General features: G+C 32.4%; 2 protein-coding genes across 2 annotated transcripts; one reads left to right on the forward strand and one right to left on the reverse strand.

Moving 5' to 3' along the window:
- Positions 1–38: 38 nt before the first annotated feature.
- Positions 39–1,083, forward strand: LOC145575160 (uncharacterized). Its single transcript, XM_081633066.1, has 2 exons — positions 39–883; positions 945–1,083. Exons 1-2 carry the CDS (start codon positions 39–41, stop codon positions 1,081–1,083), a joined length of 984 nt encoding a protein of 327 aa, XP_081489192.1.
- A 6,742-nt stretch (positions 1,084–7,825) lies between these two features.
- On the reverse strand, positions 7,826–14,868 carry LOC145576220 (putative linoleate 9S-lipoxygenase 5). The gene is made up of 10 exons (XM_081634001.1): positions 14,542–14,868; positions 11,254–11,543; positions 10,929–11,169; positions 10,212–10,553; positions 10,041–10,126; positions 9,770–9,877; positions 9,378–9,682; positions 8,992–9,255; positions 8,345–8,864; positions 7,826–8,257 (listed from the first exon to the last, which is right to left on the reverse strand). The coding sequence occupies exons 1-10, from the start codon at positions 14,744–14,746 to the stop codon at positions 8,024–8,026; spliced, it is 2,595 nt and encodes an 864-aa protein (XP_081490127.1). The 5' UTR covers positions 14,747–14,868; the 3' UTR covers positions 7,826–8,023.
- Between the last annotated feature and the right edge of the window lie 3,596 nt (positions 14,869–18,464).

Below are 18,464 nucleotides of genomic sequence, written 5' to 3' on the forward strand. Positions count from 1 at the left end.
CCCAATGAACGGAAAAGGGCAACGTTCGAAAAGGTGCAATGAAACAAGCAGCAGCAACATTGCAATGCTACAGGTCCACAATACAAAGAATATGGGCAGTTGCAAAGCACCAATTTGATAATGGGCAACCCATCGATGTGAAGTGCCAAAAATCCAACCGTGGGAGGAAAAAGGTAAGCATTGATCTAAGCAAGATTAAAGATATTCCTTACCACAAAAGGAGGAACATAAGAGCACTAACTTTGGCACTCAATATAGCACCATCAACAGTTTGGAAGCTCATCAAGGCAAAAATCATTGTACCTCACAGCAGTGTACTGAAGCCTCTATTAACAGAGGAAAACAAAAAGGCACGCATGAAATTTGCCTTACAAGCCATCAAAGAAAACACATTTGATGAAAGCCCCGAATTCCAAGACATGTACAACACTATCCATATTGATGAAAAATGGTTTTACATGACAAAAGGAAATCAAAAGGTGTACTTGCTTCCCACAGAACGACGACCACACAGAACGTGCAAAAATAAAAGATTCATTGCGAAGGTCGTGTTTTTAGCCTCGGTTGCAAGACCACGTTTTAATGAATCAAGGGAGTGCATATTTGATGGGTTGCTAGGTATTTTCCCCTTTGTTAGGTGGGTTCCAGCCATGCGACGAAGTAAAAATAGACCAGGAACCCCAGAACTGAAACCAGTGCAATCAGTCACTAAGGATGCTTACAGGAATATGCTTATATCAAAGTTGTTGCCAGCCATCATGGAGAAGTGGCCAGCAAATGATCAGGGGCCAATATATATTCAACAAGACAATGCAAAACCACACATCAGCAATGATGACCCAGAGTTTTGTGCAGCAACACAAGCAACAAATCGAGACATAAGGTTAGTTTTTCAACCACCAAACAGCCCTGACTTCAATGTTCTTGATTTAGGCTTTTTTTAGTGCAATTCAGTCCTTAAAAGACCAGACATCCCCTAAGACTTATGGTGCTCTTGTTCGAAGTGTAAAAGAAGCATTTAATGCATTTTGTCCGATAAAAAGGGAACATAGTGTTTTTGAGTTTGCAATTAGCTATGACTGAAACCATGAAAGTCATGGGAAACAATAATTATCAACTGAAGCATATTGGCAAAGCAGCACTTGATCGAATGGGCATCCTTCCTAAAGTCATTTCCCCACCCCCTGAAATAGTGCAAGATTGCTTAGAAGCTTTACAGGCAGCAGAATAAACATGGGCAACGGGCCATGTCGTGCCGCGGCGGGCCGTGCCGTATTTTGGCACACCCCAGCCCACGGCACAGCCCACGTGCCGTGCCGGGCCGCGGGCCAAACTGTGCCACTTTTTTTTTTATTAATAATAAATGTAAATAAAAAGCGATATATATATATATTTTTTAGTACAACTTAATTTTATATAAATAATGTGATTAATTTATGTTTATGTTAATGTTAATATATTTTGTTTTGAACAACTTTATTTTAATTAAGGTTATATAAATTATTTATCTAATTATGTTTAAGTTTATATAAACAAATAAAAACAATTTTATTAATTTAGCAAAAAACAACAATGCATATAATAAAAAAAAAAATTACGAGTGCGATAATTCGAAAACACAAAAAATTGAAGAATAACTTAGTTTATTATATGCCGGTAGCCGGTACGATAAATCGATAATACAAATAATTAATGATAATTAAAAATCGTACAATATTTGGTGAGTAACTTCATTTATTATACAGAATACGAAGTTCGATAATACAAAAATTGTACAATAGTATATAATGTAAATATGTCATAATGTAATTATTATTGTTCGTCTTCGTCTTCGTCTTCGTCTTCGTCTTCGTCTTCATCTTCTTGTGGTTCAAGGTCATCGGCCAATTGAGTTGATTGAGAAGTATGAGAACTAAAAGAAGTCGACGTTCCTTCATCGTCGTCGTCGTTTTGTGCATAAGTACGATCTTGAGAACGAGTTTCGGCATCCAACCAATCCTTGAAGCAAACACACATTTCAAGTGTTTCGGGTTTTAGTCTTGTTCTTCTATCGTCTAAAACCCGTCCCGACGCACTAAAAGCTCTTTCGGAGGCAACGGAGGAGACTTGGATAGCAAAAATATCACGAGCCATTACCGACAAAATTGGATGTTTCATGGTTTGTGATTTCCACCAATCAAGGATGTCGAGGCCAAACTTCTCTTCATCGTCCATGCCTTTCATGAAGTCGTAACTTAGGTACATTTGCAACTCCGAAACATCGCTTTGTGTGTCTCCTAGTTGATGATGATTCCGTACCTGAAAACTTGGACATCATGTTAGTAGCTTGTGCAAATAAACCTTTGGCCCGTTTACTTACGTTTTTGGATGTTTGAGAAGGGGAAAATCAAGACTCGGTTCCATATTTAGTTTCATAAACTCTATATAATGAGAAAAACTCATTAGTCACCTTATTTTTAAAAGTTTCAACATCATCTTCCAAATTCATGTTACTATAATAAATATCAATTAATAAAAAAGTGCCATCATATTTTTGCCTAGGATCTAAAATAGAAGCAAAAATATAAATCATAGGAATATCAGTGTAATATTTACGCCATTTTTCCTCCATAGATGGAAGATATCCATGATATTCATATTGTGATCGATGTTCGGCAAAAAGTTGTGCAAGTAAACATGCATTGCTAAGAAAAGAATGGGAACAAGGATTATATACAGAAGAAAAACAATGTGTCATACTATATAGTAATTGTAAAAACAGCATATATTTTTCACAATTAGCCCAATCATCTTCTAGTAAAGCACATTGTGGAAATTTCATATTATAAAAAAGTGTTAAATCAACCTTGTACTCAATTGTCCGACTCAACATTTCATAGGTGGAGTTCCACCTAGTTGGACAATTCGGTGCTATTTTTATAATCTTTCTCCTTTGGTGCCTGCAAAAACCTTTCCATTTTTGATATCTCAAGTTGGAGCTATTAATAGACATAATAGCATTCCTTATTTTGTGATAAAATGGACCAATTGCTTGTGTTCCATCCTTCACACACAAGTTAAGAACATGACAAATACATCTAATATGAAGTGCTTCTCCATCTAATACTAAATCGGTCAATTGGGGTTTAACCAAATTCGCACTATATGTCATAGAAGTTGCATTATCGAAAGTCATAGACATGATTTTATCCCTAAGACTATATGCATCAATGACTTCCATTAAATGATGAGAAATGTTAAGACCGGTATGATTGTATTCAAGCATTTTAAAATGAATGATGCGTTTTTGTAACAACCAATCATTATCCAACTAATGACAAGTAACACATAAATAGTGAAGTCCGTATCCACTATCCCATGTATCGGCAGTTAAAGAAACTCTACTAGGAAGGTTAGCCAATTCATTTACTAATTTCAATTTATACTCTTGATAATTCTTCATGGCAGCAGATCGAACGGTTTTTCGGGAGATTTTTTTGTATTTGGGTTGTAGTGCTCGGTTAATTTAGTTGTTAAAGGCATCATTTTCGGTGAAAAGAAAAGGTTGTTCGGCATGTACAATCATTCTCCCAAATTCATCCCTATCTCTTTCATAACTATAAATGAAGCCTTGTGGATGGAAATGAGAAATTTTGGGTTGGGTTGGATCATTAGATGGTCCACCACATCTTTTTGAATGTCTACTAAGGTGTCCCGTCCCTCCCTTGGTATCGGCCGAGAAAATTTTACTACAAGTCCGACACCGGGCTTTGGTTCCATTTTTACTCAATTGATAATGTGCCCAAACTTCACTCTTTCGGTTGGTTTGAGCAAATTCCTCTTCGGTACACCACTCTAATATGTTAGGATTTTGGGTGTTAGGCATTTGGGTGGATTGTTCACTCGACCCGGAGGCTTGTGTTTGGCTACCTTGGTTACTAGGAATAGAAAATTCATGTTGTGATCCGTATAAATGAGGTGAGAAATGGGTTTGTTGAAATCCCGAACTAGGCATAGTCCAAGGAGCCATATCATCCATTTGTTCGTGCCCTCCCGTGGTTTGGGGATGAAAGAAAGGGGTGGAAGTGTTTGGAAAGGACATGTTAGGGGAGTGAAAGGGCATGTTAGGGGAGGGAAAGGTGTTAAGGGGGGCATTGAAGTGTTTGGGTTTGGTGATTCCCTACGTTTTGACTTGGCTTTTCTAGAGGAGGAGGAAGTGTTCGGGTTTGATGCCATGATATTTAATAATAATAACAACAACAATAATAATACAAATAACAAATTAACAATAACAATAATAATAACAATTGACAACAATAATAATAACGATAGCAATAAGAATTAGTAAGTAGTTTTTATATAAATTAAGTTTTCAAAAATAATTATAATAATAGTAGATTACTTAGGTTAATGAGATCCCAAGTAGAAGAGGTTAGGAACGACGTTGTTCAGAGCCCAAGTCCCGCCTTAGACAGATTTCACTAACAATCTAAATTATCCACAATAAAAATAGAAAGTAGTTTTTATATAATTAAGTTGTTCCAACTTCCAAGAAAACAATAACAACAATAACAACAACAACAACAACAATAATAATAATAATAATAATAATAATAATAATAATAATAATAATAATAATAATAATAATAATAATAATAATAACAATAACAAATTAAAATAAAGTTGAGTTAGATCTTACAATGACGCTTCAATTGCTTTCCCAAATTTATAATTTCCTGAGTGTAAATATAAGATTTTTTTTAATTTATTTATTTATTTTTTTTTTATAATTTTGGTAGTAGACTAATAAAAGTAAAAATGTAAAATTTATAAGAGAGTAGGAATTTTTTTTTTTCTTTGCACAAAAGAGAAAGAGAGTAAGATTGTAGGAATTAGAGAATAAGAGAGAAGAGATGAGTTGATGAATTGTGAAAATTTTGGAGGAAGAAATGAGGTATTTATAGGGATTTTGGGTGGGAAAAATGGCCGTTTTATAGCCGTTTTAGAGCTGTTGGAAAACGGCTACTTCCAACGGCTAGGCACGGGCCGTGCCGTGCCGGGTACCGTGCCGCCTGCCGTGCCCGTGCCATTTTCCGAAATTTGTGTTCACGGCACGGCCCACGGCCCACTGGTGGGCCGCCGTGCCGTGCCGTGCCGACGTCGTGCCGGCACGGCCCATGCCCACATTTACAGCAGAAGGTTGAAATTACAGAATTTCACCACTTTTGGAAGCTTAACATGACATACACAGAAGATTACGCTATTTGACTTTTGTAAGTAAGTGAATCAATATTTTGAACTGATGTTTTTCTAGATCAACATTCCAAGATGTTTTTTGTAATTAGTACATTAACTATGTAAATGGTAATCATAGCTAACACATGTATAAGTTTTTGGCAGATGTGTTAGCCAACTATGAAGTGTGACCTTGGTGTCAATCTTTTGTAATTAGAAGGGTAAGAAGTTGTGAGCTTAGTGTATGTATAAGCATATCTTTTGCTATTAGAACAGTTGGAAATTTGTCACCTTTATGTATGAATATGCTTATCTTGATCAATTTTATAACTTCTTCAGCCTAATGTTACTAATTTAGCAACTTCAATTTACTACATGATTTAATATTGTTGTTAACTCTTCAATTACAAATTTGATTATTTATTGTTAATCAAATGATAATCCATAAAAAAAAAAAAAAAAAAAAAAAAAAAACACAACACACATCAAATGTTAATAATGTCATAATAATATTAGTTCTGCTCATCAAACCATTTCATCTGGCAAAGATTACACAAAATACAGTAGCAGAATATAACACAAGTCAATGTTACTACCCACCAATTTACATACCCCCCAAAAAGTTCACACCTAGCCAAACCCATACTGCCCAAAAAATAAATCCCAATGAGCCACCTTAAGCAAAAATATAACATTACCACATACCGCTAATATTTTTAACTACATAAACATCAACAACACAACAATTAGTCATTACATGGTGATTACCTGAGTACTCAGTCATCATAGTCATCCGTAGGTAGCATCCAACGCTCAATTACAGGAAAATAAGCATGCAGAATGTCAAAATAATCATCATTTGTAAGATAAGACCTCATCCTTTTCTTACCAATTGTCGTTGCCTTAGGTTCTTCAATGACCTTACTAGAGCCAGCCTCACTTACCAGTCCCACCAAGGGAGGATCACTAATCTCCGGTGCCTTAGGAGACTCGGTCACAGTCCCTAATCTAGGGGTTTGACGGTGCTTCAATTCAAAGAAATCAGGTTCAGGGCTGTCACAAACTTCCCGATCTGGAGTATCAGGAACAACTTGTGTCCAAAATAGACAGGTATCTCCCTCGGTTGAAGGCTCTTCACTGAATTCACTCGACCAAACCTCACTGACTTTTTCCACCGATGAAGCGCGAACATGGAGCTGTAGATTTAACACCGAGGGAAAAAAAATAATTATCTAACCCAACCCTACCGGAACCCGAATGTACCATCTATTAACCCACCCAAACCCGACTCAACACAACCCGAACCTGAAATTGAACCCGATTTGAATTTGACTTGAATCGAACCCGACCTATACCCGAAAATGTTAACGACCCGGAATAATCTAAATCGAAATTGATTCGACCTGAACCTGAAAATGATCTGAGGCTAGATTGACTCGACATAACTTGATCCTAATTCAACCCGAAACCTGATTTGACCCGACCCGAACCCAACTTGAATACCCAAATTGACAGCTCTACCCAAAACCCCCTTTTACTTTATATATAGGAAATTTATTAATTTACTCATAATATTGTTATTGTGGATTTTTTCGAAAATCAATACTTATATAAACTTTAAATTTAAGAACGAAAAAAAAATTTGTCAATAGGACATCTACTCCACTTTGTGTACCTCAATTAACCTTAAAAAATATTGTTGATCGTTGAGTTTTTATATAAAAAATTGAAAACTATAGATTAAACATCTACGGTAATAGTACGTATATAGATTAGATAGATGTATAATTTTTCCTTTTATATTTTTTAATAAATTTTAAGGTTTTTTTTTTTTTCTTTGTAATGTAGATTTTTTTGAGGGAAGTATATTGGTATTAATTTTCCTTTTTTTTTTTTTAATAAAATCATGATATAGTTATTTTCCAACAAAATTTAAAGTGATTTTTTTCAATAAAAAAAAAAGTAAATGTGGTTTGTGGTTAGTTACATTTTTTTTTTTTATTTATGAAAAGTAGATAATTTTGGTTTGTTTTTAGTGATAATAATTCTAGGTTGTGGGTAGTTAGGGTTCGTTTGGCATTGTTGTGGTTTTTCTGTTTTTTGGTTTTTTGTTTTTTAAAAGTATATGATATATGCCCCATAATAAATAAAAAATTATTTAAACTTTATTAAAATTATGATAATTTTGAAAACTGACAACAGAAAAGTGGAAACACTTTTTTCTTGTTTCCTGTTTTTGGTTTTCAAAAAAACAGGAAACTGAAAACCAAAAATAATGTCAAACAAACCCTTAGTTTTTAGTTTAGTTTTTTTTTTATTTGAAAGAATAGATATTTTTTTTTTTTTGAGTATTTATGAATGATTTTTTTTTTTAAAAAAAGTATTAATTAATGAATAAGTAATTTTGTAAATTGAGAAGGGCATTTTGGGAAAAGACAAATTTATCATCCAAAAGGCCCTTTCTCTTTATACAGCAGTATAGATAAAAGGTTGATATGGAATCAAATTGTGGCTATTGAGCTTCATACTCTTCAATACTCTTGCAACATATGTTGAAATGAGAAGCTTAAAACATTTCAATCTACTAGACTAATAATAACGTTCCATAAAAACACAAAAAAATACACATAAAAACCCACAATAGTATAGTAGTTTAGTTTCCTTAAACTCTTGTACAGTTGTACTAAATGGTGTGACATAATTTTACAATAATGAATCTTTGCATGCTTCTTAGTAATAAGATAGTAATTCAGCTGTACACAAATGTCAAGCTACATGCTTGAGATCAAATAAATCCAGTTCACATACTTCAGACTGATGTACTGTTAGGAATTCCCCTGCCAGTGAGTCCTGCATCGCTCGTAGGATAAAGCAATGTGTATGGCATCTTCACTGGACCAACTCGATTCTTCTGTTTCTCATCTTTGTTCCTTTCTACAATCTTGTCTTCGATTTCCTCCAAAGTTTTCCCGAATTTCTCAAATGCTTCTAATGGTTTGGTATCTGCAGTCCATTCTTTAGTCTCTCTTTGCCCAAGATAGATCTGTTTGAAAAAAACAGAAGAAAATACTTGTAAATGTATCAAAGAACAAAAACTACATGATTGACATAAACGAGTTTCCAACAATACCTCATCAGTAGGATGTCGAGATAAAAGCTCTATAAGCGAAATCCCCAATACACTTTGGAACTTGTTTGAAATTGTCTTTAGAAATACACTGTCAGGTTTTTTCTCAAGCTCTTCATACTCTGGAGTGTTTGGCTCTGGCATGAGCCTCCGACTGACAGTTGGGCGATTTGGGTGGTACCCGGCATAAGGGTACTGCCCGAAATTGACTGCTGCATGGAGGGCTGAAGCAATCCATATAATGGTGGTGCAAGTTTGTGTAAGTTCATTAAGTGTCTTCATAGCTGGCCACCATTTCTCATCCTTCTTATCACCATGGCCTTTTTCTCGAATTTCTTTCCACCATGACTGTAGTTCTCTGTCTTTGCAGATCATGTCATCGGAGTTGTAGTAGAATGAGCAATATTCTTTCACCCATGTCTCAATTGCTGACCAGATGTCTAGCGCATCAACGGCGTATGGGTAGTCCTCTATTAGTAGTTTGTAGCCGTGAGGGCTATGTGAGTCTTTCACAGCAACCCCCCTGATCAATAAAAGTATTGAATACAATGTCAGTAAAACATATTGTTTACTCAAAATTTAGTACAATATTAAACAAAGCATGTACAAAAGTTTGGTTAAAAGATTTTTTTGTAAGCACATAATTTAACCTTTTAACAAGATCATTAGGAACGGCTTGCTCAGTAAAAACCCAGCTCTTATACACGGCTGATGACAGCTCCATGGAATACTGTCTAGGGAATACGGTTTTCTCAAGGAGTCCTTCAGCATTAAGAAGTATTTGTCTTGCTATTGCGTTTATGTCCATAGTATAACGGAAATGAGGGTGTAGAAGTCTGTGGATTGGATGAAGCACACTCAGTTGTCTATTTGATGCGATCACAAAGGGTTCGATCACTGCATGAGTTAGCATCCTGCAGTAGGCCAAAAAATTAATTGTCAATACATTCCTTGATGACTAGTGAACACATAGTTACATATGCATGCCAAAGTGAAAATTTTAGATTCTTTGTGACAGAAGTCACAGAACTAGTACCAGTGGCTGACGAGTTGATGGTGGCCAGAATCATTAACAGAAACATAAGCTTTGGCAAGCTGCCAAAGAGAACCTTCAACACCGTCATGAGCAGGTGTAAACACCTTACTAATGGCACCCAATTTATCACCTTCAGGATGTGGTAGACTCAACTCGATAGCTAAAGGCTTCAGAGTACCGTCATTTTGTAAGAACAGAACTGTTCTGGTGGCATAGATCTTTGAAGATGTGGAGTTTATTCGCCTTACAAATGGCATCATAGTGTCGTGGTGATCTAGAATAAATAGCTTGTTTTTCTTAATTGCCTATGTCAATCAAACACAACTTTGGTTATACATTGAAATCATTGTGAGACTTTACAACAACGAAAAAGTTGTGCTGAAATTTTTTACCTCATCTACACATAATCCACCAAGGTTCTTCTGAATGTTTTCTTCAGTGATTGAACTGTTTTGGTTTCCATATATTTTGGGATCAAGCTTACTAACAGGAGGAAAGACCTGCAGAATAGGACATTGACAGCATGTTTGATTTAGCATAAAACCGAACTTTTGATCCATAATTAGATTTACCTCTCCATATGATACGTAACAAGATTGATACATTAACCAAATTATCTTAAGACATGTGAACTGTTTTTGGAAGAACCAAATTATTTCTCACCTCAAGACGTCGAATGGCTAGAGGATTTACGCCAGCTAACATTTCTCTTGCAAATTCTTCGTCAGTCCTCCAAGATGACTTATCCTCTGTGATCAGGGCAGAGTCCATTAAACAAATGATCATTCCATGTTTAACATCAGAAATATATGAGTATTGCATTCGGATACATACCTTTGATTACATCAGGCATTGGAAATTTTAGAAGTGGAGCACCATCAGTTTGAAGGAAAGCTTTTAGTAATTCAAATGGGATGCTATCCTTTAACTTCTCAACTAGTTCACCCTGTGGTAGCTTAATTCCTCCTTCATACAGATCCAATTCATCTTGGAAACTATTAAACTCATTTCGATCCTTGTCAAATATAGACTCGAGACCAACAGCAAAGTCCTGGGACAAGGACTTAAGCGCGTAACCCAGGAAATCAGACATCTTTATGTGTCCGAATTTCTCATCTCTTGGAACATATACATCTAAACCCTTCAGAAGTGGAAGTCTACTCTCAGTTCTAGGATCTGCCGAGTCATACAGATATTATTTAGCTTCGGAAGCCACATATCTCAAGTTGCATTAGATAAGAAAATAATCAAGTTCATCTGAAACCACTACACCTCTTGTTTATGTCAGTTACACAAATCTAGTTCTTATTTCACATGTTCATGTGATCAGTCTGCAATAATCTACTGTGTAGGTATAATCAATAAGATATGACTCTTAAGAGACGACAAGATTACTCTTCTTGCACCGTGTTTTGCAAGTACATTAGTATAATATAAGGGGTAAGATTGTTCTGATTAATTTAAAACTGAGGGTGAGTGCAGTAGATGAACTATTTTTCTGAGGTTGAAGTAAAACTCGGAATTTTCTATCTAAAGTCCTTAAAATCTTACCTGTCTTTGTTGGGGGACGGCCTGTTCTTCCCCTCCGAGGATAAGGATATTCAGCAGATCCTCCAAGTACAGGACGAGCATACTTGGGACCTTTATCCGGATCTCCTAGATCATTGTAGTATGCATAGTCATAAACGCGATCCCATTCCTCTAGCTTTCCTTCCCCGGTTCCTCTCAATAACTCCAGCTCTTCTTCTCGATACTTGCTTAAAGGTGCAGGTGTTTCATCAGGTAGGTACGTCTGTCATACCACATTTGTAACATCACATTGTACATACATCAGATATATCAATACTTTGGATGAATATAAAGAATATACTACCACCTTATTGCTGAAAATAATACGGTCCTTCTTGTAACGATTAGTTGGGTAGATCCACGAGTTACACACGAAGTTGATTTTACCACAATCAGGAATGTCTTCTAAGGTGACAGACTTAAGGTAAAATTGACTGTGATGTTCATTCTTTATGATTACTGCACCAGGAACGCCAATGTCCTCATCCCAATCGAAAGTAATATTAAATGCTGAATCCCCGGGTGTTAAACCAGTGAAATTTTTGAGCCAATCTCCTAGATATGAAGGCTTTCCAAGTTTCCCTTTCGATTCATTGCCTGCAATTACACCATAACTCGCTAAGATAAATATATTAATGATTCAAAGCATGATTGTCATTACTAAGTGTCAACTAGCATATTTGGTTTAAGTCTTAAGAGATTGACCCAAAACTCTCAGGACCTTATCTCATTTACATCATTGTCCTTATTGGCTCTTTATACAACGGAGAAAAAAAAGAGTCAGTAAGAGGAACTTACAAGTCTCTAAACTATAATTGTGTAATTAGATATAAGGTTTACAAAGTGATTCCCTTTATTTTTTTTATAAGGTTAACTCTTATATTTTACTGGGACTGTAACTGGCAAGGCATTTCCCTTACATCTAAGTGGATTCGGGTTTTAGTCTCCTTACCCCCTGCCCTCTCCTTCTCGAGGGAGGAAATTGTAAGTTCGTAACCAAATTAAGGCTATGTTGAGTTCACTTGATAATGTGATTTTACATCACCAATTGCTGATTTGATATTGCACTACGTACAACGTACCCCTATTATTGTTTGTTGCTATTTCTAGTGCTAGTGCTAGACCGCTAGTGCTAGTGCAGAAGTGCAAGTGCTAGTGCTAGTTCTAATGCAATGCCTGTTGCTATTGCTAATTCCTGTCGCTATTGTTATAACTTTTTGCTATTGTTGTTGCTATCACCAACTCACCATCACTTTGTTGGTATTTTACTTATAATTGCATATAAGAAATACAGTTAATTAAGTTAAGACTCCAATAGTTATTCCTCAATTCCATATAGTATGTTGATAAACAATGTGATGTATATATGCACATTATGTACCAAAAAAAAAAAAATACATATATAACTGTTGTATATGTCATGTGGTACAATACACATCTAAACTAATAAAAAAAATAAATAAAACTATTACGGAGTATTTATTTTCAAAATTAATTCTCAATTTCCCCTTCTCTGTGAAGGGGTTGTAGAATCAATTGTTTAACCATTGTATAATAGTTTAAAGCAATATTACTTGTCAAATTAAAAACAAATTACTTGTAATTTTTTTTACTTAACTTTAATTAGAAAACACTTCTTATTTTCAAATGGATAGGATAGATTGATTAAGCAAGGACAAAGTATGGATGAGTTGTTAATCACTTAATCATATGATGTGTGAAAGTTTGTACTAGATGTTTTCTTCATTTTTAAATTAAGATCATTTTTTTTTTACAAAGAAATTAAGATCATGTACATGCAATATGATTAGAATATTACACCTACATTCATACTTGTTCTTTACACTTTCCACATTAGTCGATTATTGTTATACTTCGTACGTAATTTAAACTTTTACATTTTTTTGACTTTTGGGTTTGATTTTCACTTTCCTAGCTTTAATAGTTCTCAATTGTTTCCTACATACTACCCTATTTTTGACTTCCTCTCTTCCTATCTTGATTTATTGCAAATAATAATCGCAAAAATAAATCCTCTAGACCACTAGTGACGGACTAAGGTATACGAAATACGAAGTAGTTGGTTTACTACTTCGCGAAATTGAAAACTTGACATATATATGAAAAAAATAAAGTAAAATTCAAATAAATGACGGACAAATTTAAACAAAAAGACCAAATATTAATAAGCTTAACATATACTTTCTCCGTTCTATTATTATTACAACAAGGATCAAATTATACATCCCAAAACACATTTTATATGCTAAATATCTATAATTGTGTAAGAGTAAAAATTATAAAAAGTTAATATTGTAAAAGTACTTTATAAGACGAATCTAACAAGATTTCACATGACTATATTTTGGTTAACGCATAATTCATATTATATGGTCAAACAAAAGCGATAAATAATGCAAAAAGTCCATTACTACAATATTAATAGCGGAGGAAGTATGAAATCCTTCATTCGTTTTTGTAAGTTTTGTATAAAATTAGGAATTTATGACAAAAAACACCTATAAATTAGTGTAATTAGTGTTTATATTTTTATGATTTCTTAGTTTTTTACGATTTTTAAGTGTAAATTTAATGCTTATATATAGTCTAAGGGCTATGTATAGCATTTTCCTTCTTATAAAGTACTCTTGCAATTTTATATCTTTTAAAGCAAAACCCAACGTACACTTGGTTTACGAAGTTATAAATCTAAATTACTCCCTCCATTTTTAAATACTTGCTTCATTTTTCCATGTGCGGAGTTTTAGGAAAAATTGGAGAAAGTAATAAAATATAGAGGTAGTGGAATAGGTGGAACAATAAAAAATTGTAAAAAGCAAAGGTAATTGAGAGAATTGGAGGAGAGAGTATGAAATTAATATTATGATTTAAGTTGGGTTCACTAGGTACAGAAATGAATTAAATATTGTAAAATCATTGCAAATAAGAAAATGGAGCAAGTATTTAAAAACGGCCAAAACAGAAAAGTAGATCATATATTTAAAAATGGAAAAAGTATCATTAAACTTTAAAAAGGCACAAAAAAAAAAAAAAAAAAAGTTAAAGCTCGCAAACATGCTATATTGGTATATAAGGAACTAAGGAAGGAATGAGTATAAAAGACGGGATTCGATCTATGAATTGAAATTCAATACTGTCCGACCTTATTCATTTTTAAGTTTTAAACATTTATCCAACTAAGCTAGTCGATAGTACTACTGTAGATGAATATCCTAAAGGTGAACACATATTTTGACTCATTGTTAATCGATTTTAGTAATACTTGATAAATCTGTAGCTGTATACGTATATACATAGTGGCAGCTATTTTTTACTGGGAAATGTGACCTATTTGAATTTTGAAACTCCCAAATGCTATAGAATTAAAATATAAAATGAAATTCACATTTTTATTAAATCTCATTTAAAAACAACTACGTTAAAAACACCACCTTAATGATTGAAAATCATTGAATAAATAATCATAATAATTATAATAAAGTATATAAACACTTATAATAAAAAAAATTTGTATAAACAATAATATTGCATAAATTTAAAGAAAAAAAAAAGTGTGAGTAACAGTAAAAATTACCAGGGTCGGCATTAACAGAGCTAACAAGTTGAAATGACACCTTTTTACCAAGCAATTCATCAAATCTATCAAGAATTGATGCATTAAAATCATTGAAATCCAACACATTCTTCTTCATCAAAATTACTCTTCCATTTATGTGCTTCTTGTTCTTGCTACTACTACTACTATCTCCTGAAATAGCATCTATAATATTATGAAACATTTTTTGGCTTTAATATTTGTTATTTTGGAATATGGGTTTTAATTTATTTTCTGGTTAATATGCATATATGAATGGTAAATTTATAAATATATGGTTGTTTGAATGACTTTGGAAAGGTGGTGGGTTTTTCAAACGAAAGAAATAAAAACTATACATATAATGAAGGGGTATTTATAAGGGAAAAAGTAGGTGCCTAGATTTATTGATATGGAGAAAATGTGATTAATATGAATGACCTTACCACGGCAGTGCATGCAGTTTAAGATGATGTAGATTGTTACGTATGCCCATTTTTTTTTTTTTTTTTTTAATTTGTTACATACTTCCTATGTACGAGTAATAATTATGCAATTTATTGTCTTTTTGAGATAGTTTTATTTGGTGTTGGTTTTCACGAGGATTGATAGGCCATCATTTAAGGCCCTATTCTTTTGAGTTGTTGACTGTTGTGGTCTAATATGTTCTGTTGAAATCTGTTCCGTATATTGACATCTATTCAGCTCTACTTTGCTCACAAGCCGAAAAGAACAGGACCTAATTGTTGTATTCATAATTCCGTATTAATTAGACATTTGGACATGATTGTATATGATATAACTACACTTGAATACACTTGGGACAAATTATAAATATATATATATATATATATATATATATATATATATACATACTTGGACCTAAACCATTTGACATTTTTTTTTATTTATATATTCATTTTAGTTTCAATAGGTTTTTTTTTTCATACTTCATATTTACTTTCTTGTGACAAGCCTACCATACTCTTCCCTTTCAATAATGCTTCTCTCCGATCCCTTTAGGACCTCTTTGTCTTCACTAATGTCTTGTTCTCCGGCCTCTTTCTTGTATCATCGTCAACTTCTTTTCTGTATTATGATATGGAGGATGTACCAATTATATTTAGAATTGAACCTAATATAAATTTTTTTAAGTAATCAAACTTTTATTTAAATAGTGAATTCATGTGACATATTTTAGATGCTAGGCACATCTATATCTCTATACTAGATTAAATCCCGTGCCACGCACGGTTTTTACAAAATTTTATAACGAATTATAATGTTTATTCAAAATCTACCAAAAAATAATCTTCGTATCTTTAAATGAAATTTTTGAAGGGTTTGAATCTTAATTTATATCTAGAATTACGTTCCGAGTCAAAAAGTAAAAATACAAAATAATATTTAATAAAATAATAGATATGGAAAATATGTGAATTTTTTTTAGGAAGTAAATATTACAATTATATGATTTAGTATTAAGGAAGTCAATCACAATTATATAAAAAAGTGTTTTTTTTAATTTTTTTTTTTTTGAGGAATTGAATAAAAAAAAAATAAATAAATAAAGAAAATATTTTTGGAGGGAAAAAACAGCACCAAGAAGTGACACGTGTTATTCTTGGTGTCTTATTTAGTATTATGTTATTGATTATATTCTAAAATAACAACCGTTGATGTCATCACTGCCTACGTGTCACTTTCTTATTTTATTTTTTCCCTCCAAAATACATGGATGATGTCATATTTTTCCTTTACAAGCTACCCTATTTTGCTTTGAAAACTAAATTCCATTAATTTTTAAATTTTGGGTTTTCTAGATATTATGTTATTTAGTTATTTATGATTTGTTAACAATAGTTAATAATATAAAATAATATAATTTAATTCAAATTTCCTAATTAAATATGAAAATTATGCACTTTTAAAAATTGTATATTCATATTTAATCAAAAATTTATTAGGAAAACAGAAGAAGTAGTTATTTAAATTTTAAAATTATGCACTTTTAAAAATTGTATATTCATATTTAAAATATGTGTTAAAAGTGTATAATTCAATTCTTATTATAAAACCGTGCATCGCACGGAATTAATCTAGTTGCACTATTATTATATACTCCGTATTATAATAATTATTTATTTATTTGGAGGGACACATTGCAATATTGCATGCATTACTTTGTTTATGATAAATTATTATGTCATGTGCTTTGCTTGATGGCCAATTGAAGGTGTACGAGTATATAAAGTGCTCCTATCAACGTGGCCACAGATTAGAGGAGAACGTAATAATTAATTATAATATATGAAATTTTTCATTTTAAGTGCAACTTTCGACCTTTAAGTGATTTTTGTAAGTTCTTTTTGTTTTAAAAACTTGTTGAATTACCCAAGGCCAAATCCATTTTTGAGATAAAGATAAAGAAAAAGAATCTTTCTAAGAAGGGTGTAAAACATTCTACTACAAAACAAACAATTAAAGACATAAATAAAGCTAAGTGCAAAATAAATAAAAAATTACTATGGGGCTCATGATAGAGTTGAGATTAAACAGTCAAATATCATATCATAAACCTACGAATGTAAGAAAAAAAAAAATTAAAGAGAGAAAGAAGAACAAAGGGAGGAATTAGTGATTCAAACTTTCAAGATAATCTATCTATGTAATTATAATATTGTTATATTGACCTTGTTTGTTTATTACTGGGTAGGTAATTGAATTGATTGTTAATTGTTCGCTAAGATCATATTCAAACTGTTTTGACTAAATGGTTGTTTTAAATTTTTGATTAACTAGTTATATATTATACTAGATTAGTACTCGTGCGATGCACAATTTAATTAGAATAAAAAAAAAATCAATAAGAGAGTGTAAAATAATTAATCACAAAATGAGGGATTTTGAAAAGAGAAAAATCATTAATATGTTTTTGATTAATTGATGTTCACTTTTATTTATTTTTAAGAATTATTTTTTCCAATTTTGAATTTCGAAAGATAAAAATAGGAAGAAAAAAAAATGATGATGTCATAAGTAAATTGGAGGGAATTTTTTTAATGATAAATGACATGTGTACACAGGTGATGTAAGCAGTTTTTTCTTTAGTTATAGTTATAGATAGTAATATATTGCTCTGAGTCGGGTAAAATTAGTGTATATCACATGTATAAGTAATAAACAAACTACATACAGTAGTTGTTCGTTTAATTAATTATTACTTATGCATATGAAATAAATGCTGAAAGAAGGTACATAATTGTCGCCATCCATTTGACTTAGTTTTCAACATCTAATTTAAAAAAGCTTATTTCCTTTAACTTTTTTTTTACTTCCTCCATGTTTTTATTTTCATCCATTACATAATTATAATGAACATAGTTTGTATTCAATAGTCAATATCCGTCTAATATATTTGTATCAGAACATACAAAACATTCGGTATGGTTATCCAAGCTATTAAAAAAATTGGTAGAAATGATACAAAACACAGTCTAAGTCAAAGTGATACATACAATATTACACTTAATTAATAAAAATAATTTTATCCACATCTAAATTTGTGAAGAAAAAAAATCTGCTCTTCTATGAAGAAATTGTTAGTGTTTATTTCTCACTATTCAAATAATTTTTCCACTAGATTTAGACGTCCATATTGAAAAATTTTAGTAGAAAAATAGATATAAAAAGTATGAAAGAGAACGAGTTATTTGAAAACATCTACATCATATGGTTTGAATAGTTTTTATTTCTTTAAAGAAAATTTTAAGTAATAAAAAGGTTTTTATATTGCTTTGAAGAAGGTTTTTATGCCCTAAAAATAAACAGGAAATTTGTTTATGGACAGAGGAAATAGTACCTTACTTACCAACAGAAGAAATCGTAAATTTGTAGTTTTGTTTATTACCTTTCCACGTCGC

This window comes from Chenopodium album, chromosome 13 (genome assembly GCF_948465745.1).
Source record: "Chenopodium album chromosome 13, dcCheAlbu1.1, whole genome shotgun sequence".
Taxonomy (NCBI): domain Eukaryota; kingdom Viridiplantae; phylum Streptophyta; class Magnoliopsida; order Caryophyllales; family Amaranthaceae; genus Chenopodium; species Chenopodium album.

Coding starts and splice junctions, on each gene's coding strand:
- LOC145576220 (XM_081634001.1), bottom strand. CDS start 14,746: ATGTTTCATAATATTATAGATGCTATTTCAGGAGATAGTAGTAGTAGT. Junction 9,683..9,769: donor GTGGATTATGTGTAGATGAG/GTAAAAAATTTC, acceptor TGATTGACATAG/GCAATTAAGAAAAACAAGCT. Junction 9,256..9,377: donor CATCAACTCGTCAGCCACTG/GTACTAGTTCTG, acceptor GGCCTACTGCAG/GATGCTAACTCATGCAGTGA.
- LOC145575160 (XM_081633066.1), top strand. CDS start 39: ATGAAACAAGCAGCAGCAACATTGCAATGCTACAGGTCCACAATACAA. Junction 884..944: donor GCAACAAATCGAGACATAAG/GTTAGTTTTTCA, acceptor GGCTTTTTTTAG/TGCAATTCAGTCCTTAAAAG.